Source organism: Myodes glareolus, chromosome 7 (assembly GCF_982192425.1).
Source record: "Myodes glareolus chromosome 7, mMyoGla1.1, whole genome shotgun sequence".
NCBI classification, from domain to species: domain Eukaryota; kingdom Metazoa; phylum Chordata; class Mammalia; order Rodentia; family Cricetidae; genus Myodes; species Myodes glareolus.
Window position 1 is genome coordinate 84,367,577 of NC_142032.1, and position 23,312 is coordinate 84,390,888.

At 43.5% G+C, this 23,312-nt stretch overlaps 2 protein-coding genes across 6 annotated transcripts in view; one reads left to right on the forward strand and one right to left on the reverse strand.

Moving 5' to 3' along the window:
* Window positions 1-628: 628 nt before the first annotated feature.
* On the reverse strand, window positions 629-23,310 carry Lyrm1 (LYR motif containing 1). Of its 5 annotated transcripts, none has more exons than XM_048460168.3 (4): window positions 23,181-23,310; window positions 8,012-8,199; window positions 4,045-4,137; window positions 629-1,744 (listed from the first exon to the last, which is right to left on the reverse strand). In XM_048460168.3, the coding sequence occupies exons 2-4, from the start codon at window positions 8,168-8,170 to the stop codon at window positions 1,628-1,630; spliced, it is 369 nt and encodes a 122-aa protein (XP_048316125.1). In that variant the 5' UTR covers window positions 8,171-8,199; window positions 23,181-23,310; the 3' UTR covers window positions 629-1,627. The 5 variants fall into 5 exon arrangements, with proteins under 5 accessions (XP_048316125.1, XP_048316123.1, XP_048316124.1 ...); XM_048460166.3 differs by lacking the exon at window positions 23,181-23,310 and adding an exon at window positions 22,821-22,968; XM_048460167.3 differs by lacking the exon at window positions 23,181-23,310 and adding an exon at window positions 22,827-22,955.
* The window catches only part of Dcun1d3 (defective in cullin neddylation 1 domain containing 3), a 39,895-nt gene continuing 39,552 nt past the window's right edge, over window positions 22,970-23,312 (forward strand). The window contains exon 1 of the mRNA XM_048460165.3: window positions 22,970-22,988. The gene's annotated coding sequence lies outside the window, so the exon portion shown is untranslated. The remainder of the gene's footprint in view (window positions 22,989-23,312) is intronic.

Sequence of the window (23,312 nt, forward strand, 5' to 3'; positions counted from 1 at the left end):
AGTGTTCCACTGAAAAAAAGGTTGGTGGGAAGGGTAATTCCTAATGGTCAGTAGAATAAGGCAAAATTGCACATAGTCAAAATCACTTTGTCTCCTTGAGTCACTTAGAAAGGGCACATGATGGAGATGGGCAAGTTGGGTCTCACTTGGTTCAGCACACCCAGCTTTCTTCTGATGTCCCACTGAATGATTACCACATGAAGTTGAATTGCTGGAGTTTACATACCCCATCTTCATGGGAGATACTTCAACATTAAGTCATTCTCCATCAGAGCAATGCTTTTACACTGAGATTTTCTGGAAGAAGAGGAACCAAAGAGATGGCAGATTGCTTTCTTCCAGTTCAAGCTAGTCTGGGGTATGTCCTCAGAATAGCCAATACGCCCGCTAACACACTGACATTTCTTTCCTCGCCAAGGCCTATCACTGTATTTGTATTGAATACGCACGTACTATTTATTACTTCACTGACTGACACAGTATACAATTTGTTCTCCCTGCTATTGCCAATCCCTGAAGTACTTTCCTTGAACATAAGAAGGATGCTTCTCCTCACACGAGACACAGCCCTTGTGCTGTTTCTAAGGATCACAAACCCATTACAGAAAAGAACACAAAGAGGCCCAAATAAGTAGAGACTTATCTTTATTAGTGAGGTCCACTCTCTGCTGGTGTGCAAACAGCTTGCTGTGAACTCCCACCTGACTCCACACATGCTCTCTGTCCCATTTCTGTCTGCATATAACTTGGAAGTCAGCTAGACCTTGCGCTTTTAAATTAGGTTAAAGTAGAATAAAAGAAATGCAGGATAAATGTCAAAGAAGCTTTTAGATCCTAAGTGCATTTTAAGTAATCACACTTAAGATAGGTAAACAGAACTAAGGCATGGAGTTCCAATTATCAACAGGGAGAAGGGTGCCATACCATATTTCCATTAAAAAGACTATATGATCATGTAATTCCAGCACTTGAGAAGCTGAAGCAGGAGGAACAACACAAGTTCAATGCCAGTCTGGTCTACATAGGGAATTCTAGCGCAGCAAGTGTTACATAGAAAAACTCTGTCTCAAACACCCGCCCACCACAAAACAAAAAAAAAACCCAAACAAAACAAAGTATGATCAATCCAAAGCTGCCCTTTCTAATGGGGTATATATGGAAATTACGAGAGTCAGGAGACCACAAAATGCCTATACAAAAACCACTTTTAAGCAAATGAATAACTTGTAGACAAACCTCTACTAAGTCTTTTGGGAGCAACAGAGTTTGGTAGCCATGTGAATTCACAGCAACCAGTTAACCCCTTTTGATCAGTTGATGTGTGTTGAATGGCGGTCCCAGCAACTGCCTTCAGCCTTCCTCCACAAGCCTTAGACTTGCTCCCAAGGATGACTTCAGTGAAGATGTAAGGTCCATGTCTTCTAGAGCCAATGCCATCATCAGCTTAGGCATCAGCAAGGCCACCAAAAATCCTAGGGATGCTTACAGCCACATACCATAGGTGAGGACCAACTCCGGAGGTCTTAAGGAAGTGTTGGTTTTGCTTCTAATCAAGAAGGGCAAGCTGCCTGATTTACATTCAAAACCGAGTCCTCTCACCTTTCTCAAAAGCCAACTGTCCTTTCCATTAGGAAACTTCATCATGAGACTGCAGATACACTGGTTTGGAAAGTTTTCTCAGTTTCTCCTGGGTTTGTAGTCTCCGGCCTCGTAGCGGGGTGAGACCCATTGGAGGCAGATGAATCTGAGTGAGAATGATGACATGAAGAATCATAATTATTAGTGCAGCTTATATTCATCGATGATTTACTATTTCTAAGTGCTAAATCTACCACAGACTCAATGTTTATATTTCTGCATCCATTAATCTATCCTTATGATAACTTTTTAAGGAATTATAATTTTTTTTTGAGACAGGGGTTAGCCTTGGCTGTCCTGGAACTTGCTCTGTAGACCAGGCTGGCCTTGAACTCCCAGAGATCTGCCTGCCTCTCCCTCTCGAATGCTAGGATGAAAGGCATGCACCACCTGTAATTCCTGATTAGGAATTACAATTTTTATAGTTGGAAAAAAATGGAGGCTTAGAGAAATTAAACACTGACTTGTTCGAGGTTACACATTAAGTGATGGAGCTGGATCTGAAGCCAGAATCTAATTTAGAATTTATTCTCATCTATGCCATTGTGCCTGGACATAGGAAAAGAACTACAAATCCATTCAGCAAAAATGGGCATCAAAAAAAGAAAGACGAAAAAAGCTGCTTGTCCACTAAACTGTCCAGTGCATGATGGGCATTGGTGCCAACTCAAATGCCCATGGAGGTAGAAAGTTGCTTACATTATGGCTGTGACAGCTAATTTTATGAGTAAATCTGATTGACCCCCATTAACAATCATTTTTGGGTATATGTGTGAGGGTATTTCCAGATAAGATCAGTATATGAATTCTTGGATTCAACCCACTGCCCTCTCCAATGTGGAGGGGCATCCTCCATTCTAGTAGGGTTTGAAAACAAAAAGGGCAAAGGATAAATTCACTTCTTTTGCTTCTTGCTCACCTTCTTTGAGCGCTGAGACACTCCATCTTCCCCTGCCTCCTCCACAGACTTCTACCATCAGCCCTTTTGGTTCTTTGGCTTTCAGGCTCAGACTGACTTGTGCCACTGATATTCTCCTGGATCTTAAGCCTTCATAACTGTATGAGCCAATTCCTTACAAGAAACATTCTTTATATATCCAGACTTATAAAGCCTGTCTGTCTATCCCTATTCACCATCTGCCCACTCACCCTCTCACCCTATTCTTTCATCCACCCATCTACCCACCCATCCACTCACCCATCCATCCATATGTATCTTCTCACCTCCTTCCTATTAGTTCTATTTCTCTGAGGAACCCTGACTTGTACAATGATGGCTTTTTTTTTTTTTTGGTTTTTTTAAGACAGGGTTTCTGTCCTGGTCCTTTTATAGACCAGGCTGGCCTCGAACTCACAGAGATTCACCTGCCTCTGCCTTTCAAGCGCTGGGATTAAAGGCATGTGCCACCACCACTGCCTGGCTAGCACATTCTTATAATATCACACAATGCAAACATTTAGGATTGGGGTAGAGTTGTACACAAAGATGCTCAGAATGTAGGAAATAAGTAGGTAATAAAAACAGAATACCTAGAATTCCATGTATAAAGGAATGTGTGTGCACATGTGTGTGTCAAATATATGCCAGGTAGTGGTAGTATATGCCTTTAATCCCAGCACTTGGGAGGCAGAGTCAGGCAGTTCTTTGTGAGTTCGAGGCCAGCCTGGTCTACAGAGCTAGTTCCAGGACAGTTAGGGCTGTTACACAGAGAAACCCTGTCTCAAAACAAAAACAAAACAAAAAACTAATAATACATTATCAGATAATTGGCTTGCACTGATTAAATATCAAATCGCTGCTTTTCTAAGCCAAAGAGTTGAAAACTGGTCATTTAAAATTTATAGTGATCTCTTCCATGAGGTGAGAATTTTTGACAATGTTATGTAACCTTTAAATATTTTGTTAACTTTTCTTTTGTTTTGTTTTTCGAGACAGGGTGTCTCAGTAGCTAGGAGACCATCCAGAAACTCACTCTGTAGACCAGGCTGGCCTTGAACTCACAGAGATCCACCTGCCTCTGCCTCCCAAGTGCTTGGATTAAAGGCATGCGCCACCACCGCCCAGCATTGTTTACTTTTTTAATATTTTAAAATATTAACTTTTATAATAAGAAAAATAAAAGCATTTCATAAAAATGAGTAAAGGCCCAAAGTAAAGTTTTATAAACATGCACTGGTTTTCCCTTCCAGCTAGTGGGAAGCTGCACAAGAAGAGACCAGATGTTCACTGGCATAGTGATTTATTGTGATGGGTTGGAGGCATACAAGGATAACTGACTTCCAACATGCTTCCTACAGTGGGTCCCAGCTCCTCATCAAGTATTAGCCCTCATGATATCCATTCTTAGAAATAACTGGGTTGACAAGGCTAAGTATCCAGCACCTGTTCACTGCAACCATACTTACTGGCCTTGGATAAGGAATCTGGTAATGCAGTCCAATCTCAATCCTGGCTGTGCACTCATCTATACACTGCTTAATCAGGTCCGGGTCCGTGAGCTATGTAAGGGAAAAGTAAATGAGGCATTTAGTATCTTGATAATAGTATATAAAATATAGTACAGATTTTCTTAAACTTTTTAGTTCACTACCCAGGAAACTCAATATTGGTAAATAAAATTCTCTCCTACTCTTATCTTCCAGTTAACCTCCTTATGTGCCCCTCCAAAGTTAGTCTATGAATATATAAACCCAAATACAGAGAATTAGTCTTTTAAAATTATTTCTCATGTTATTATTTTGTGTGTATGGTGGGGGTGTGCATGTGCCATAGAACACATACTATGGTGCTTCTGGAGTTGGTTTTCTCCTGCCTTTAGGTGGGTTCTAGGGATGGAATTCACTTGTTAGGCCTCTGTGCTCAATTCCTTTACCCAATGAGCTGTCTCACTGGCCCTAGGTTTCTCTCATACAAATATCTTAATCTCTAAGTTTTGCTTCTTCATTAACATAGTTTGGAGCTCTTTGGGTATTTAGACATCGAGTCACTCTTCCTGAAGACTATCAGAACCACTTTGCTAGTGACGGGCATCCCAGCTACTTCCAGCCTTTTGCTACCATAAACAATTGCGCTACAGATCTTTATGCAGTTTTTTGCTCACATACCAATGTATCTAAGATGAATTCTCACAGCGAGGATGCTAAGACAAAGAGGCTATATAGGTTCATGCATGTTTCATTCTCACAATATTTCCAAGTTACCGTCTATAGGTGACACCAATTTATGACCCCACTAACAACCTGCAAATTCACACCCACACCAACACCGAACAAGAGAGTTACACCTTGCCAACACTGACTTTCTAAAGTAGTGGTTCTCAGTCTCTGGTTGCGACCCTCTTGAGGGTGTCACATATCAGATATTTATAATAAATAATAGTAGCAAAATTATAAAGTAGCAACAAAATAATTTTATGGTTGGGGTCAGCACAACATGAGAAAAAGGGTCACAGCATTGGGAAGGTTGACCACTGCTCTGAAGGAACCTGGCTTTTCAGCAAGGGTAAGACTCCAGAGAATGATTTAACGGGGGAAAAGGGAGTTTTGTAATCCCAAATCAGTCAAATTGTGATAATGTACTTTCAAGTAAAAGAGCAAGATGTTTATTTGTGTGTGTGTGGGGGGGGATGGACACAAAAAACAAATCCCCAGAAAGCCAAATCAGGGAAGGGGAGAAACTTTCATTCAGGGGATATAAAAAAGCCAGTACACAGATCTTCTGTTTGTGAGATTGCTTCAAGGCAGTGCCAGAATTGCATCATCCTCAGATGACACCCAGTGTGAAGTCTGCGCCCATGTGGCCTGGAAATTCCAAGGGAGTTCTTGTCTCCGGGTGCTTCTTGGAGTTCCAGGAACAGCAGCACAGAGAACTTAGCTGAGTCCCTTAGGGCAGAGGCTCAACTCCCTGACCTCTGTAGTCTCAGCAGCTATGCCCACACTGGGATGGATATCTGTGTTGCCATTGGTCTGCTGGGATTCATAGCAGTTAATAAGATACCTTTAGATTATTAAACTTTGAGCGCAAGCAGGGTTATAATAAACTGTTTATGTCTACAGGAGGAACTGGGCGTGGGGGGGATGGAGAGAAAAGCCCTCTGACAAAGCTGTGGCTAACGCAGCTGGGCTTCTAGAACTCCAGCTATCATCCAAATGAGCTTGGGCTAGAGTTCTTCAAGTTCAGCCGTTCACGGGCTACTGCATGATGTTGTGACATGCACACACCACCCTCTGTCCCCTCCTTGGCCAATCCAGGTTGAAGCTCAAGGATGATTTTGAAATAAATGAAAACCTAGTCTTGAGTAGTCTTCAGACAGCTGTGCCTGCACAGGTTTACTGGGTACATGCCACAGTATCCTCAGCACCAGGGTAGACACATGGAGTCCTCTCTGCCTTCAGCTATCAAAGACACTATCTGAGCATAACAACTCTGATACATGACGCCAAGAAAAAGGCCTGGTGGAAGCTAGGCAGGTGGCACATGCTTGAAATTTCAACACTCAGAGGCAGAGACAAAAGAATTTTGAGTTTAAAAACAGTGACTTCTGGATATGCCAGGCCTGTGGCACTCATGAACTCACTGCAGCTGTCCTTGCCTGTGTAAGACCTAAACCAGATCAAGCCAGTCAACATTCCAGCATAGATGGGAGGGGTGCTCACAAGGCCCTGCCCCTAGCTGAGGAGCTATTGGCAGGTTTCTACCAGAATGTGAGTCAATTCTCTTTAAGGGTGTGACCCGAATAGGTCAGCTCTACACCCGTGAGTACGTGGGCAGCACAAAAAAGAAAAGCCATGAAGTTGGGGTGGGTAGGGTGAATCTGGGAAAAGCTAGGGGTGGATATTGTCAACATACATTGTGTACACATATGGAAATTTTAAAGGCCGGGTGTGGTGGTGCACACACCTTTAATCATAGCACTGGGAGAAGAGGCTAATTGGATCTCTTTGAGTTGCAGGGCAGTTGTGACTACATAGAGAGTCTATATATGATTTAATAAAAAATATATTAAAACACTAAAAACAAAACAATAAAGCATGGAAGCTTCAGGTCTTCCGAGAAGAAAAGGTGCTTTATAGTATGAGGGCTTCTTTGGTGGCGTTTGTCTTCATTTTAATTCCACTCTTCATCTAACCGAAATCTCTCTGAGGAACCTCATTTTGATTAATATTTCTATATATCCCAAATGTCTAATCTAGTGTTTGGCACTTAGTGGGATACTTGAATGAGGACTAAGAACAAAGGGTTTCACAGTGGCAGCAGGTGGAAGAGAAAGGTAAGGGGAGGTAGGTAGGAGGCAGGGCTTGTAAATGGATCACTAGGCCAAGGTGAGCTCCTTCAGGTGGGTGATCAGAAACGAAGCCTGGGCCAGGCCTGGTGGTGCAAGCTTTTAATCCCAGCACTAGAAGGCAGAGGGGAATCTCTCTGCGTTTAAGGACAGCCCCAGCTACATAATGAGTTCCAGGACATCCAGTGCTAATCAGACCTGTTTCAAAAAAAAAAAAAACACAAAAGAGAAACAAAATACACACACAAAAGAAAAAAAAGAAAGAAGAAAGAAAGAAAAGGAAAAAAAGAAAGAAAAGATAGTCAAGTCTGGGCATTCAAAAGTGGCTTCAGCACAGAGGCTGCCTTTTCGTTGGCAGGCAAGTGGCGGAAGGTGGTGTGGAGAAAACACAACCAGAAAGACAGGATACACGAGAGAAAGGCCACAAGACTAGATTGTTTGGAAGGCATCAAGCAGAAGTGGGCAAAGAGGAGCCAGGTACTGACGGTTACCTTCCATCCTTAGTGCCAGGTAGTTTTCTCAAGGGGATAGCAGCCAGTGCTGGACGGTTTGTCAGGATGAATCGTAAGCGGCTGGCTCGTGTCTGGGTATTTGGTTGTGTTAAGTAGATAGTAGAAACCCTATTTTCTGTGGTACCACTCTGTTGGCCAAAGAGTTCATAGCTAAGTTATGGAAGGAGTCCATGTCTTTTTCCATATTATAAATGGGTTTATAATCAGAAGGCTTTGATTGGTTTATAAATTGAGAAAAAAGCATTTGACTGCAAACCACCCCTGGGCGTGGCTGGCCATCGGTATGTGAGGAACAGCTTTCACTGGCATGACTTCTGTCACCTGGCTCACTGGGTTTTCAGAGGATGCTAAGCCATTTACTGGCTGGACTGAGACCTGGTTGATCCCAAAGAAAGAAACACGGGCTGAGCTTGACTTTCTAGTAGCTGGCTGCACTGGCAAGCCCACCCAAGCTATAGAATGGACCCTGTCCAGCTCTGAGAGTTGGATGTGTCTTCTTCAGTTAAGGCAGGAAAGAAATGAACACATAGCACAAGAAGGGTCTCTACTCTTTGCCCTCTCCAGATGGGGCCTACTTACATTTTTGTTTTTCTGGAACAGTGTTCTGGCTTCATTTAATATATACTGTTTTTCTTTGATGGTGTCTTCCATCTGCCCTGATGCTGCCTGCCATTTCCGTGCAAGCCTGAAAATGCTTCGGTAGAGGCCAAGGACTTCTTGTCGTGTTGCTGTTGTCATCTTCAGACTCACCAGAAGAGGAGGAAAATCTACATACAAATGCAGTTTGATAGTGGGCAGTCATGCAGATGTAGTTTTTGAATGAAGATTTTTTTAATTCGTCTCTATATAATTGTTTCTTCTTTACAGGTCTATGAGTAGCATTACCAAAATGATATAGTAGAAACATCAATCGCTTTTGCTCTCTCCTCCCATCTTTTTGATTTTTGAAACAGAGTCTCACAAGCTAGCCCTGTTTGGCCTGGAATGTCACATGTAACCAGACTGGCTTAAAACCATCCTGCCTCAGCCGTCTGCATTCCAAGATTATAGATCTGTCCCCGCAGTTGAAAGTTGCCTAATTTGTTGTTTTGCTATGAGCCCACTTTTACAAACACAGCAAGACCAAATTTACATTTATTATTTTTTTAAAACCAGACTGACCAGAATACCTCAGAAATAATGATTTTAGCTTCTGTTCTGGTAAATTTATGTGCCTAGAAGGCAGATTTTAGTGTGTTTTGTTGAGACAGGGTCTCACTATGTGGCCTGGCTGGCCTAGAACTTGCTTGTTTGTACAGATGGAGTCTCGTGTAAACTAGACTGGATTTTAACCCCGGAACCTCCCTTCTCCACCATCAGTTAAAGAGAGTATTTGTTACTCATCTCTGAGCAGCAGCTACCTAGAAAGGAGGGCATTGAGCTGTCAGCTTTCCTGAGCAGGTAGCAGGACCAGGCCTGGAAGCGTGGGCCCGTGCTGTAATCTCAGCACTCAGGAGGCTGAGGAAGACCATGAGTTCCAGCTAGCTTGGGATACATCTTTAAAAATAGTGGCATTTTGCTGGGTGGTGATGGCACACTTTAATCCCAGCACTTGGAAGGCAGAGGCAGGTAGATCTCTGTGAGTTCAAGGCCAGCCTGGTCTACAAGAGCTAGTTTCAGGACAGGCTACAAAGCTACAGAGAAAAAGTGGCATTTCATGCTTTCCTAATATGAAATCCTAAAATGACAGTTATCATTTTTTAAGTCTTGGTTACCAAATAAGTCAAATAGGGGCAGTCTCAAGTCTCAGCTTTACCCAGAGGCTGTTTATCAGTAATTTCTCTTAGTTTAGAAAACATTTGTCAAAACTACCTTCTTGACCAATAAGAACTATATAACTGAAGTTTTTTCTTATGGCTGAAGATCTTCTGACCACTCTGACCTTTTCTATGAACACCAGTTTTAGTTCCAGTGGTGTGGCCAAATGAGAACTGACCTAAGTATACACCTTCTGTAACTTCTTGCTACTTTTATTTTTATGAAGTATTTTAGACACAAAGGACAGAATAATGTCATAGCTACATACAATAAGCCTTGAAGAACAAATTATGGAAATACTTGCCCCCCTCCACCTTGGACCCCTGCTAAATCAATTCTCTCTCCTTCCTTCTTCCTTTTTTTTTTTTTTTTTTTTTTTTTTTGAGACAGGATCTCACTATTTAGCATTGGCTGGCCTGGAACTCTCTATGTAGACCAGGCTGGCCTTGATCACAGAAAGTTGCCTCCTTCTGCCCAGGGTGCTAAGATTAAAGCATGTATTACCATGTCATGTACAGCGCCCTCTTTTCCTCTCTTGGTGAAAGCACCACTATTCTGACTGCTGCTTGCCATTGTTATGAATCCTTTATATTTATTATACATGAGATTTTTTTTTACAAGTTTAGAACTTCATATAATAGGTTCTTCAAATTGTGGGTTTTTTGTTTTTGTTTCCCATTAAACTTGCAAGATTCATCCACATTGCCACACTGAACATCATTGCTGCAAGTCACTCCACTCTACAAAAAAATCCCAATGCACTTGTCTGTTCTGTTAATGGGCAGTTTTGTTGTTGGGCTTTTTTTGAGACAGGGTTTCTCTGAACTCTATCTGTAGACCAAGCTGGCCTCAAACTCCAAGATTCACCTGCCTCTGCCTCCCAAGGGCTGGGATTAACAGCATGTGCCATTACCACCTGGCTTGATGGGCATTTTTATAACTTGTGCAAAACTTTAGCCTATTTCTTTATATTTCTATCTGCAAAAATTGAGTGAGAAATACCAAAAACAACAACAACAACAACAAAAACCAAAAAGAGTCCTTGGAATTCTTAGTCTGATTTAGAATGATGACTACTATGTTGTCTTACACACAAGGGAGGACTAGCTGGAAAGACAGATCTGGGAGTAAGCAGCAGAGCCAGGTACTTGGACACATCCATGAGTCCAGAGATTTTTTTTTCAAACAGGCTTATCAGGATTGGGGAGGAGGCTGAAGGCTGCCACTTAGGCACATAATCCATTTCCTCCCTACCCGGGGCTGAAATGCAATAGGATGGTCCTTGGCTCTTAAGAATCCCCGCAGATGATGGAAGGATTGGGTACGTATATCTAGACATTCCAAGCACCTTCAAGGAATTCACCTTACAGAGATTTCTTCTTTGAAGATGACTGCCCCTCCTTTTGTACTCGACCCTGGTGACTTTTCTTGAGCAACAAGGAGTGAACCAAGGTTTAACCAGTTGATGAAAAGCTTGAAAACACCACTTCTCCCGATCCAAAAGTTTAAAGAACCAAAGTTACACACAACACCATCAGTGATGCTTCACAGAAAAAAGGCTTAAAAGGAATTCATAAAAACCAGTGAGAACATCGTGGGGTAATAAAAACCCAGATGAGATGATGACATTTTTCCTGGTAAGGAAGCAGGTTTCTGAGCTTCTGGCTCTCCCGAAAACTCCATGGTTTCATCTGAAAATACGTGAGTCAGTTCCTGTGAGGGGCAGCAGCACAAACTAACGATTACTTTACTTCCCTGTCATTAACAGATGAAACTTCCCTGACTTTCAGACGCTGGCAGAGGAAATCGAAGGTCAAGCGTATTAAAACCCTAGCAAATTTCTCAAAGCCTGACTGTAATTGGTTTTCTTTTACTACTCTAAGAACTCTGATCATAAGCCATAACATGACACACAAGACCTGCAATTAGGTTACTCAGGGTAAGGAGTGCTAACAACTGACACTTAATAAGACTATTTTGAAAATACTTTAATTAGTGTGTTTTGCAAAGACTAATCCGGAAAGATAGGTGACAATTCTCTAACATCAGGTGACCCAGAAAACCCAAGTCACAAAGACTGCCAGAGAGAAAAGTCAAAAGCTGTCTTTACTACCGAATATGTGAACAGGTCTAGTCTATCACTTCTAAGTCTTGGAAGGAAAATCAAAAAAAGAGAATAATGCATCTTTCATCATTTTGTTACTGGGTTTCTATCAGTTCTTTGCAGGGACAACTATGATGCTCTTGACTTTGGGGCATACTCATGTTGCTTCCTCTTCACTAACTTTTCTTTTTTAATTAAAGACAAGGTCTCACTATACAGCTTTAGTGAGAAAATACCAAGAAAAACACCCTAGGTAAACCAGGCTGCCATGTGACTCAGAGTTCTACCCACCTCTGCTTCTTATGTGCTGAGATTAAACAGGTGTCACAACGCCTGACCTGTTTTTTTTTTTTTTTTTCTTGACCAATTTCTGTTCATTCTTTAGCTCCTCATGGAAACACGAATGTCTCAGAAAACCCTGCATGCTCCCTGGTCTCTCCTGAGCACACACACTGGGCTAGGGATGAACTGAACCTGACAGTTGATCTTTATAGGCCTCATCACTCAAGTTCTGCTTTGTAATGTCTATTTTCCTCCAGTGGACTCTAATCTGTATGGGGACAGTTATTACAACTATCTTATTTACTGCTGAATTCTCTGCACCTAGGAAGCTTACATACTAGGACTTCAACAAATGTTTCCTGAAAGCATGAAATATGCTACAGCAAGCTTTAACTTCTCAAACTGAGTCAGTCACGTTTAAAAAAAATTAAAGTGCTTTTCTTTGGGATTTTTTTTCTCTTTGGTCTTAGAAAGCAATGCATTGATACAGGTTGCCACTTCCTGACGGCTTCCTTACCCAAGGACTTAATGGCTTGGGACCAACAACCTTCTCAGGATTAATACAATACGGCAGCCTTTATCCTTACTTTCTGGTTGGTTAAGGGTTGATCGGGTACAGTAGTGAGGTCTGTGGGGATTCCCCTTAAGGACTTAAGGTTTAGAAGTCAGAACTTTAAATGGACAGGAAGGCTATTATTCTTAAGGAATTTCTTTAAGTTCTATGGCATTTATTCTTGACACTACTTGAAATCATTTGCTCCTTTTCATCTCTTTAACTTCCAAATCCCAGGCTGGAAGAGGAAAAAATGTAAGTGTGATGGAGTAGTTGTGACTCGGAAGGTGGCTTCTTTTGTAAAAGTCATACTGCCTGCACACGCAGAGCACGACGATGAAATGTATTATTGAGTGCGTGTTCTACTGAGCGCATATTGAGTGCAAGTCTCACACATTTTGCTGCCAGTGTGTTTTGGCCTCTGGTGCTCAGTTGAGAGAAGGCCGTAATGTACATATCTCAAAAATTTGATTGTAGAGGTGATTTTAGATACATAATAAATTTATTAGTTGTCATTAATATTTACTGGAATGATCCAACACACCCATGAAAAAGATTTTTTGTGTGTGTGATGTAGGTAGGCTATGAATAAATGTATTCAGAAAAATTCCAACCAGAGCACTGTATGCATACCTGTAATCCTGACATTCAGAAGCTGACGCAGGAGGACTGTCCTAAGTCTCAGGCCAGTCTGTGCTACAGTGTGAGTACCAGGTCAGTCAGAGGTACATAGTTAAGCCTGTCTTGGCTCACCCGTCCACTCAAATGCCCCTTTTCCGCTAGTTATCGCTCCTTCACTACCAAATGTTCCCAGAGCACTCTCTCCCTAGGGCCTAGCAGAAGTTACCACTGATTGCTCTTCTGCAGTATTTTGTGTCTTTTTCTTCCTAGATTTTTCTGCTAACTCCTGGAGAGCAGGAACTTTGTACTGTTCATTATAGTAACAATAGCTACATTTGTTTTGCATTCACCATGGCTTCACCCTCTACAAGGTACTTTACATATAACTCTGTGAACATCATAGCAATTCTGGAGGCAGGTGTTACTTCTCAGTCTACAAAGGAAAGTGTGTCCAAAGTCATACAGCTAGAAATAGGGAAGGCCAGTATTCAAACCCTACAATCTGGAGTAAGATCCCAAGTTGTGAGTAACTAAATAAGCTGCTTGATCTTGATAAATTGTTGGATATCTGTTGCATGTTTTAAAGGGCTTAGTCAATACAACAAAGGAAGCTAAATAATTCCATTAAAATAAGCCATATAATTCTATAATCTTCCCATACAAAGAGCCATGGAAGTGAGTATTTTGGACCTTAGTATGTTTTATAAAATATCCAGTTGCCCGTTACTTCTTTAAAAGCCTTTTATGCACCAATTCCCTTAAAAGTAGACTGTGCCCCTGGTTGAAATGTTCTGCTCTTCAGTTTTCTGTGATGATCCCTCTGAGTCCAAGGGAAGCTGGCATCACAGAAGAGGAAAATGAAGACTCACCGCACTGTTCCAATCCTGCAGGCCTTACGTCTCCTCTGCCAAGGATCCCATCTATTGATCCACTCAGCATTTATTGGATATGCCTACCATGTCATGACCATGTAGGTCTGGGGATATCTTATCTTCTTATGATAGAGGCAGAGGATATACAAGAAAACTAAATAATTTCATACAGTAATGTGTTTTGAATGAAACGAACAGAAATGGAAGACCTCTGGGGAGTCAATGTATTTGGCCAGAGCTCGGAATGGCATGAAGGAGACTAATAACAGGAAGTTAAGGAGGGTGGTGTAGGGAAGGGGTGGCAGGAGCAAGGCCCTGGGATAGGCCAAGGGCAAAGTTAAATGTGAATACAAGTGAGGGCTTGTCTGGGAGGCCATAGGACAACACAGTTAAGCACTGATGGGAGAGCAGGCCTGGGAAGAAGTCTGCAGTCAAAGAGAAAGGGAGACACTGATGTATGTGAAGCAAATGGGAGCAACAAGGTCTGCTTTACATTGTTAAACATGTGCTGGAGCCAAACTGTATCATAACTACTTAGGAGTCCCTCGCTCTCTTTTCATTGTTCAAGACAGGGTTTCTCTCTGTAACAGCCCTAGCTGTCCTGGAACTAGTTCTGCAGACCAGGCTGGCCTCAAATTCACAGAGATCCTCCTGTCCCCACCTCCCGTGTACTGGGATTAAAGGTGTGCACCACCACTGCCGGGCCCATCTCTCTTACAGAGGTTGAAATGTCAGATTTGCCGAATGTCAGCAGAGTGACAGGAGGGTCAAGATGAGGAGCCTCAAAAGCTGAGTGATTATTTCCTCGTCTGACCACAAGCTTTTCTGTTTTAATTTTGGAGTCAGTAATGGGGACTTACAATGGGCAGTGATCAATCAAGAAATAAACAAAACACCTGAAACCATGTGCTCATTTTGCTATTGGCCGTAAAGGATTTGAGTACAGTCAAGGGACCTGGGGAGGCTCCAGAAACATCCTCTGAGTCATGTCTAGGCCCTGGGTGTGTTCCTATCTAGTTTACAGACAGGTTTGTTAGTGCAAGGTCTCATCAGCTTCGCTGTTTCCTTCATCTCTGGAGCACTTCGGGAAGCTCACTGCAGCATGAACATTCAAGAGTTTAAAAAGAGTCTGTGTTTGTGTGCACCTGAGTGTGTGAGTGTGCACAGAGGGAGTGCAGGAGCCCAAGGTCAGAAGAGGAATGGGATCCCCTGGACTAGATTTGAGGGTGGTTGTGAGTTGTGTGGCTACTGGAAGCAAACCCAGGTCCCCTACAAGAGCAATGCTTTTAACCCGAATCATCTCTCCATTCCCATTTAGGAGTCTAAAAGACAATTTCCCTTCTGCAGATGAAGTTTATAGAAGTATGACTCCGGTCTCAAGAATGTCAAAATTCCAGCTACTGGACTCTCTGAGGCTTTGCTTTCTCCTGAATAAAAACTGCTGCAGCACAAACAGAAGGAACAAAAAGGAAAAGGAGAAAGGGCCAATCAACCTAACTTTCAAGCCCTATGAGGTAAAGGGAAAAAGTCTATTCCATTTCTTCTTCTTTTCTTTTTCTTTTGTTTTTGGAGACAAGGTTTCTGTGTGTCACAACCCTAACTACTGAACTAGCTCTTGTAGACCAGGTTGGCCTCGAAATCACAGAAATCCACCTGCCTCTGTCTCCCAAGTGCTGGGATTAAAGGCGTGTGCCACCACCGCCTGGCCTATTCCATTTCTTTTAAGAAAGACCCGACTCTAGGATTTATTTTTTTCCCCCTCATCACGGCACGTTAGAATCAAAACTTCCCTCTCCATAACTTGGGGTGGGGAAAGGGAAGGCTGTGAAATTTATCCAGACAAAACCAGTTCTGCTGCTCTGCCTCTTTAGGTATGGCACCCCTAGGTGCCTTGTGAAGCCTCCAAATCACACAACCAAAATATCCCCTTTCTTGCTCACCTGCTGCCTTCTCTGCCTATTTCTTGGCCTCCTATCATTGCCTCTTTCTAATGCAGGGACTATGGCAATGTCCCTGGGCGCATCCCTCGCAGATACCCACCACACTCTAATTTTAGTTTTTAAAAGCTGATTTTATTGTATTTATTTTGTGTGTATGTACGCATGTGTGGTAGCACATACATACTGACGTGCACGTGGAAGTCAGGGCACAACTTGTGGGAACCAATTCTCTCCTCCATGTATATCCTAGGGATGATACTCAGGCTGTTGGGGCTGGTGGCAGGAGCCTTTGCACACTGAGCTAATTTTCTATCTGAATGGACCTTTCTTCTCTCATTGTTTGTGACTGTATGGGGAAAGGCAGTGAAGGCAAGAGGCCCAGAGAGAGTCTCGTTCCTTACACTTCCAGGCCTGATACATAACTGGGACATGACAAAGAATGATTCATCAGCAATATTCATTCTCATCCTGAGATATATACGATAGCATCTGGAGAACAGTCCCAATTAAGGCCCCAGAGCTTGGGCCAGAAAGATGGCTCAGCAGTAAGAACACTGCTGTACAAGCCTGACAACCCAAATCTGATCCCTGGACCTCCCGTCGAGGTGAGAGGAGAGAACTGACTCCACAGTGTCTTCCAGTGTCCACATAGGTGCTGTGGCTTGCATACACTCCAGCCCTACCACATTCTAGTAAACTAATTTTAACAAAAAGTTTTCAGGGCACTGAAAACAATTCAGTGCTGTTTGGGGGGAGGCTTATAGTTCTAAAGAGAGTATTTTAAGGCTCACACCTATGATATAACCCTCATCTCTTTTTTTTCTGAGACAAGGTTTCTCTGTGTTGTCCTGGCTGTTCTAGAACTCACTGTTTAGATCAGGTTGGGTTTGAACTCTGCCCACCTCTGCCTCCTGAATGCTGGGATTAAAGGTGTGTACCTGCCTGGCTACAACCCTTAAGGCCAGCCATAGTTTGTCACTAGCTTGAAAGGCCTTATTTCAGGGAAGCTTAGAATCAATGAAATGGAGAAGTTTTTTGTTAATTTGTTTGTTTTATCCCCTCAAAAAACTAGTCATTTTGGGGACTAAGGTACTGTAGTCATATTTCATTTGTATTTTAATAAAGAAAGCTTGCCTGAAGTTCAGAGAGTAAAACAGCTGCACTGATCAGCTTTACAGATCAGACAGTGGTGACACACACCTTTAACCGCAGTAGCCACATCAGTTTGGTATAGAAATCGGACGGTAGTAGTGCACACCTTTAATCCCAGTCCTAGAGAGGAATATAAGATGGGAGGAGACAGCTCTCACACACAGTCACGTTCTGAGATCCCTGGAGGCAGGATCGCCATTTGGGAGTGTGGTAGAGGTAAGAGTCAGTGGCTGGTTATTTTGATTTTCTGACCTTTAGGTTGAACCCCACAATCTGACTCTGGGTTTTTATTAACTGTGCTACAAGGTATATTGCACCCAATCATCTAATTTTAGAACCAACCCAGAAAACTATACTTTAAAGCACTTATCATTTGGGAAACTGAAATGCTGTTTTTTGTTTGTTTGTTTTGAGACAGGGTCTCTCTGTTATGTAGCTTTGGCTGTCCTGGAACAAGCTATGTTCTGGCTGGCCTCAAACTCAGAGATTCCCCTAGCTTTGCCTGCTTCCCGAGTGCTGTGATCAAAGGTGTGTAGCACCATTTCCAGCCATGAAAAGGTTTTGACAATGCACAAATAATCACTTTCACTGAGTTCAGCCTGGGTCACAGGTTTTTTGTTTGTTTGTTTGTTTTGTTTGTTTTTCGAGACAGGGTTTCCCTACTATGTAACAGTCCTAGCTGTCCTGGAACCAGCTCTTGTAGACCAGGCTGGCCTTGAACTCACCAGTGATTCACCTGCCTCTGCCTCCCCAGTGCTGGGATTAAAGGCATGCGCCACCACTGCCCGGTGGGTCTCAGTTTCTTAAGAGTGTACAAGAATTTCTTCTTTGGTAGGGATTGCATATGCAAAGCCTTACACACAGGGCATACACTTCAATACTGAATTATATCCCTCAGTGTCCTTTTTCTTTTCATTTTGAGGTACAGTCTTACCTAGTTGCCCAAACTGGTCTTGAGTCCAAGAAGAGCCCTGAACTTTTGCTTCTCAAGATGAGATCATGGGTTTGTACCACCAAGCTTTACTGGTGCCTGGTGCCTCGGTCTCTTAAAAATATAATATGCAACCACAGAACATTTTTCAGAATTGTAAGGATTATTTATGAGCTACTCCATTAAAACACTTAGCACTAGGAAGTAACCACACAAGCTACCTGAATAGGAGGAAATTCGAGTAGTGAGGCCTTTTATCTATGGTAAGCTCTGTCTGCAGAGAAAGAATGGAAAAGTATGTAACCTGTTGGTGAATTTGTTGCTTTGTGGTAATAATGGATTTTCCCAAAGCTATTTCCCTCTGATCATTAATAATCCCTGAGCAGTAAAGGGCTATTGTTCTTAGGTATGAGTAAATAACCCTGCTGTAGACACTGCTTATCTGCAGACCACAATGTGTGCTTCTTACTGGAAATACAATGCAGGTGCCAACACTGAGCTTGCCTTCCCATGTCTCTTCCTTTATCTCTAACGCTTTACTGTCAGTGCTCTTTTCTCCTATAGCTTTTCTAGTCCCCGCTTTTCTGTCAGACACTGATACACTGAATGACTTTACTGTCACAATTGAACAATCTTCAAGCCAAACTGTGCCCCACAGGTCCCTGGTCCCCCAGCTGCCAGCCCCTACACACATGCACATGCGCACACACACAGAGGACTGTTTCCTGTCCTAGATTTAGCTTTTGGTTATTAGAATCTGAAAAGGGAAGTGATACCACATAGTTGTGCAATTCTCAGGATATGTTCATTCGGTGTACTTCATACCACAACAATTCTCTGAAACAGCATTTTTTTTATACAAAAAATTACAAGAATATGGTGTATAAGAGATGGGTCCAGGGAAAGAGGTAGATAATACATTTATCAAAGAGAAAATGAAATTTAGGTTAGATCCTAAAACATGGGAAGTCAGCAGAACAAAGGGGAAATTTAAAATACTCATACCAGAAAAATTTCTAAAAGAGCTACCCCAAACAAAGCAATAGGTGGCAAACATGCACCCTAAAGGCAGATGTTCTTTGACTTGCGGATAGTGCTGGGTCCTTACTGGGACCGGCCTGGGCCTGCTGAACAACACTGGGACTATTTCCAGCTCAGGAACAGATTAAAATTCAAAGTATAGTTTGTATCATTTTCATATCATTAAAAAATTGAAATTATTTTTATGTTGGGAATCATCAGTGTATCATGACAGCCCTGGAGCACTCACCAAGATTATATGCACACATAAGAACAACCCAAAATTGCAAGAGATATAGTAATCAACCATTTCCTATTCAAGGCAGAAATTCTAAGTGGAAATCAATTTATAGTTCCTCATTTCAAAATAAATGGGTATATTATTCTTCACTAAAATGTTACACCAGAATGCTGGGATTATAGGCATGTGCCAACATATTTTAAGAAGAAAGACAAGGGTTAACCAGAGGTCTTTTAGTTACCCAAAGTCAGCTGTGAGAGAGATATGGGAGGTCTGGGAACAGGCCAATGTTAGAGACTCATTCATAATACTCCAGCCAGTATCTTCAACCTTTCATAGCAAGGAGGGAAGTCAGAGCGCCCGAGCACTAACTGAAATTCCTGCTTTGTGACATTCTTCTAAGAAACTGATTAGAAAACTGCAAAAAGGCTTTGGTGGATGCAGGGTGTGGTGTTGCACACCTTTAATCCCAGCACTCAGAAGTTCAAGGTCAGCCTTCACAGAGCAAACTGTAGGTCAGCCAAGGCCACACAGAGAAACCTTGTCTGGCAGCAAAACAGACTAAAAGGGCTTTGGGGGACAGCACCGGGTACAGCTGGAGATCCGCACCTGACTCTGCACCAACTGTCAGAAACCTAACAGTACTGTGCATGGGGCCACGTTTTCAGAGCACTCTCCAAGGACGCTCTAGTTATCAAATGAGCAGCTTCATTTGTAGGACCCAAGAGCTTCTTTTTTTTTAAATTAATTGTTTCTATTGAGCTATATAATTTTCTCCGCTCCCCCCCTCTTCCCCCCCCCCCCCCCCCCCCCCCGTTCTACTCTCTCCCACAGTCCCCACGCTCCCAGTTTACTCAGGAGGTCCAAGAGCTCGTTCCTGAGCTGTTCCGAGAGCAGGAACAATGGCTGCCTGGCTTTATTTGTGTGGAATGATTGGCACCCAGAGTTCTTAAATACTGGACATCTGGAATATGTGTCGAAGGAACTGTTATTTAAATTTAGTTACGCGTGACTAGTGGCTACATATGGATAGCACAGTTAAGTCAATTACAAATCAAATGTCACATTGGGAGTGGGAGTAAGGAGAGGTGCTTCTGGCCGACTTGGGACATAAGACACACACAAAGGGCAAGCTTTGGCTGTAGCTGTGGAGGGCTCTCTAGGAACTTCAGACTGGTGGTGTTAGATTGTCCAGTTTTTCAAATGAAGCCAACAATCTGGATTCTGATGTTCAAGTTTTAAAAACCGGCAAGCAGATTTAAAAAAAAAAAACAAAGAATTTAAATCATGCTTCGAATTGAACAATATGCTTGCAGGCATTATCTGTCTTGCCAGCCTGCAACTTTTAATCTAGGCCAACCCTATCAGCTCAAAGAGAAGGACCTTTTCCAAGGCCACCCTATTAGTTGCAGATGCAAGAAAGAAACCCAGGCCTTCTGATTCTGCTGATGCCCTTTCCAATGGGATTCATTACAATGGTAGTGCCATCTGCAGCAGCAGGCACAGAACTCCCTTTGTAAGACTTCCAAAGCTGTGAACCAGCCAGCTCCTGTAACCAGTAGAGGGGCTGGGACACCATCTCGGCCTCTAACCCTTTGACCCACAATTTGTCCTGCCTATAAAATGTGCACAGAAACCGGGAACGATCTACTAATGACTGGCATCCATGCCGAGAGGGAGCTCTTTCCAGAGGGCCAGGACCCAGAGATGGGATATCCCAGAGATCTAAGATAGAACCAATTGGGGGGGGGGGGGGGAGTCAATAAAATGATCCCTAAGGATATTCTGCTATATTCATATAGAGAGGCTTCACCCAGCAATTGATGGAAACAGATGCAGACCCACAGCCAAACACTAGGCATAACTCTGGGAATCCTGCAGAAAGGGGGGAGAAGGATTTTAGGACTCAGTGATGATAAAGGCACCACAAGAAAACCCACAGACCCAACAAACCTGGGCTCATAGGGGCTCAAAGAGATGAAACTAACAACCAGAGAGCCTGCCTGGGACTGACCTAGGTCTTCTGCATATGTGACAGTTGTGTAGCTTGGTTTTCTCGAGAGACTTCCTAATAGCAAGAGTAGGGGATGTCTCTTGTGTTACCTGCGTTTGGGACCCATTCCTCCTATAGCAGTGCCTTATCCATCCTTAATAGAAGAGGAGGGGCCTAGTCTCACTTGATATATCATGGGATGCCTGCCTATATCTGAAAAGAAACAGTAGAAGAGGAGTGGATGGGGTGTAAGGGGAAACTGGGTGTGTGTGTGTGGGGGGAAGGAAATAGGAAGAGGGGAAACTTTGGTTGGAATGTAAAAACAAACAGGATTCCAAGGTTGAGCAGAGCCACCTGTGGTGGCCCACACCTTTAATCCCAGCACTCTCAAGGCAGAGGCAGGTGGATCTCTTTGAATTTGAGGCCTGTCTGGTCCAAAGAGTTAAGTTCTAGGACAGCCAGGGCTGTTACAGAGAACTCTGTCCAAAAAAAAAAAAAAAAAAAAAAAAAAAAAGAATTCTGAGACTAGTGTCTTATAAGGTGTTCCTACCCAGATATAGTAAAATTTTTGGGCCCCATGGGCAAGTCTCTGTGTTAGGAGCCACGAAGATACAAAAAGGAAGCAGTCTTGGTAAGACAAACGTGTAAACCAATGTTTAGCAAGAAATCAGATAATGCACACGGATTACTTGAATACAAGTCCAAAAGCACTGAGAGCTGAGAGAGCAGGAAGATAGAGTCAGGCCTTCATGGGATTACTCACTGATCGAGAGGGCTGATCCTATTGTTTGAGGTGTTATTGCTGAGTTTCCTATTGGCTTCCACCCTTCTGGGTGGTCTTTCAATGTAAGAAGACCTAAGGAAGTCGTGAACCCTCCTGTCTACTTCCTATTCCTAGCTCTACATTTGTTATCTCCACTCATATGACTTTTATTCCAACGAGTGTACCTCATTTCTGGATATCTTTAATCGGGCCGTAAAATGACTTTCGAAATACGTTCAAGAGAGCTTAAGCTATTCCTTTTCAAACTGTTTTCTCTAGGGAGACATCTCTGGTTCCACCCTCTCCCACACACTTCATATCCAACCCAGCAGTCAGTCCGGCATGCGCAAGCTCCCAAATAAATTCTGAATCAATTTTCTTTATCCAACACCACTGCCACCTCTCCCATGGCATCAGCAACAGCCTCTTAATAGGTTTGATTGTCTTCTCTATCCAGCAGCAATTTCAAAAAATGTAAATAAGCTCTGGGCAATCACTATGCTTCAGGAAGTGGTAACACAAAGGCCAAACCCTTTGCTATTCTGCAACTCCAAGAAAGGCTTCAATCTCTTCTGCCTTTTGTTACCAGCGTTATCCCTTTGGCAGTTTTCTCCGCCTAGACATCTTCTCCCGTTCTCTCTCCCTCTTAAACCCCGAAAAGGCCTTCTCTCCACTCCATCCAGCCTTCGGGGCAGCTGCTATCTTCGCGCTCACTTAGTTACTAGGGATAAGTTCAGGACAAAGCTTCCTTCTTTTTCTCGTTTGCTCATTTGTAATGAAATTAGGTTTCATTTCACCTGAAGTCTGACTCCTACATCCGGGTTCGTTTGGGTGGCCCTTCACAAGGCAGGAACTACTCCAGCCTCCCAGAACTGCCCCTGTCGCCTTCCATTTACATTCTAAAAGTCTGAAGGGTCCCATGCCAGGTCTCGCCCACGTGCCACTTCCCTTAGGCAGGTCTCCCGAGGCCAGCAGCGATGACACCGAGCCGCCCTCGCGAGGCTGGGGTCACACAGGCGCGTCTCCTAGCAACCCCACACCCTCACCTCATCTCTGCTCCAGGGGAGCCAACCCCTTTCCCCAGTCCCCCGCGACTGGAGCCGGCGTCCCCATCCTTACACTCACTCTGCGTCAGTCCTGCCTTCCCCCACCCACAGGAGCGGGCTGGGAGAAGGCGGTGCCAGGAGCTCTGCCGAGCCTTGGCCACACCGAGCTCCATCCAGCCGGTCCGGTAGGCCAGGCCGGGCCAAACCACCGGGCGGACCGCTGTGGGAGCATGAGGCCCAGGTCAGAGGTCGTCTCAAACCTCCCCAAACTTCTAGCTCTAGACCACTCCCCGCCGCACTCAACAACAGCCAACCTCTTCTTCCTGCTTTCCCCTTCACCCCTTCGTTAGCCCCTTCCCCCATTTCCAGTTAGAAAATGGCCTGGCCCAGCTCCTCCTAGCCCACCCTCCGCCGCTCCCCTCCTTGCCCTTACTTGGAGACGGCTTCGGACGTCTTCGTGTACGTCGTGACGTCACCCGCCTCGCTCCCGTCCCCGCCCCTCTCCCATTCTCTCCCTCCTGGAGCCAGCGGCCGGCGGGGTTACCGGAAGTGATGATGCAGGAGG

What these genes read in the sequence shown, in the direction of transcription:
- Lyrm1 (XM_048460166.3), bottom strand. Translation starts at nt 22,920, where the DNA reads ATGGAGCTCGGTGTGGCCAAGGCTCGGCAGAGCTCCTGGCACCGCCTT. An exon ending in TGTTCCAGAAAAACAAAAAT is followed by an intron (nt 4,138 to 8,011) that starts GTAAGTAGGCCC and finishes TCCCTTACATAG; the next exon opens with CTCACGGACCCGGACCTGAT. An exon ending in AGATTCCTTATCCAAGGCCA is followed by an intron (nt 1,745 to 4,044) that starts GTAAGTATGGTT and finishes ATTCTCACTCAG; the next exon opens with ATTCATCTGCCTCCAATGGG.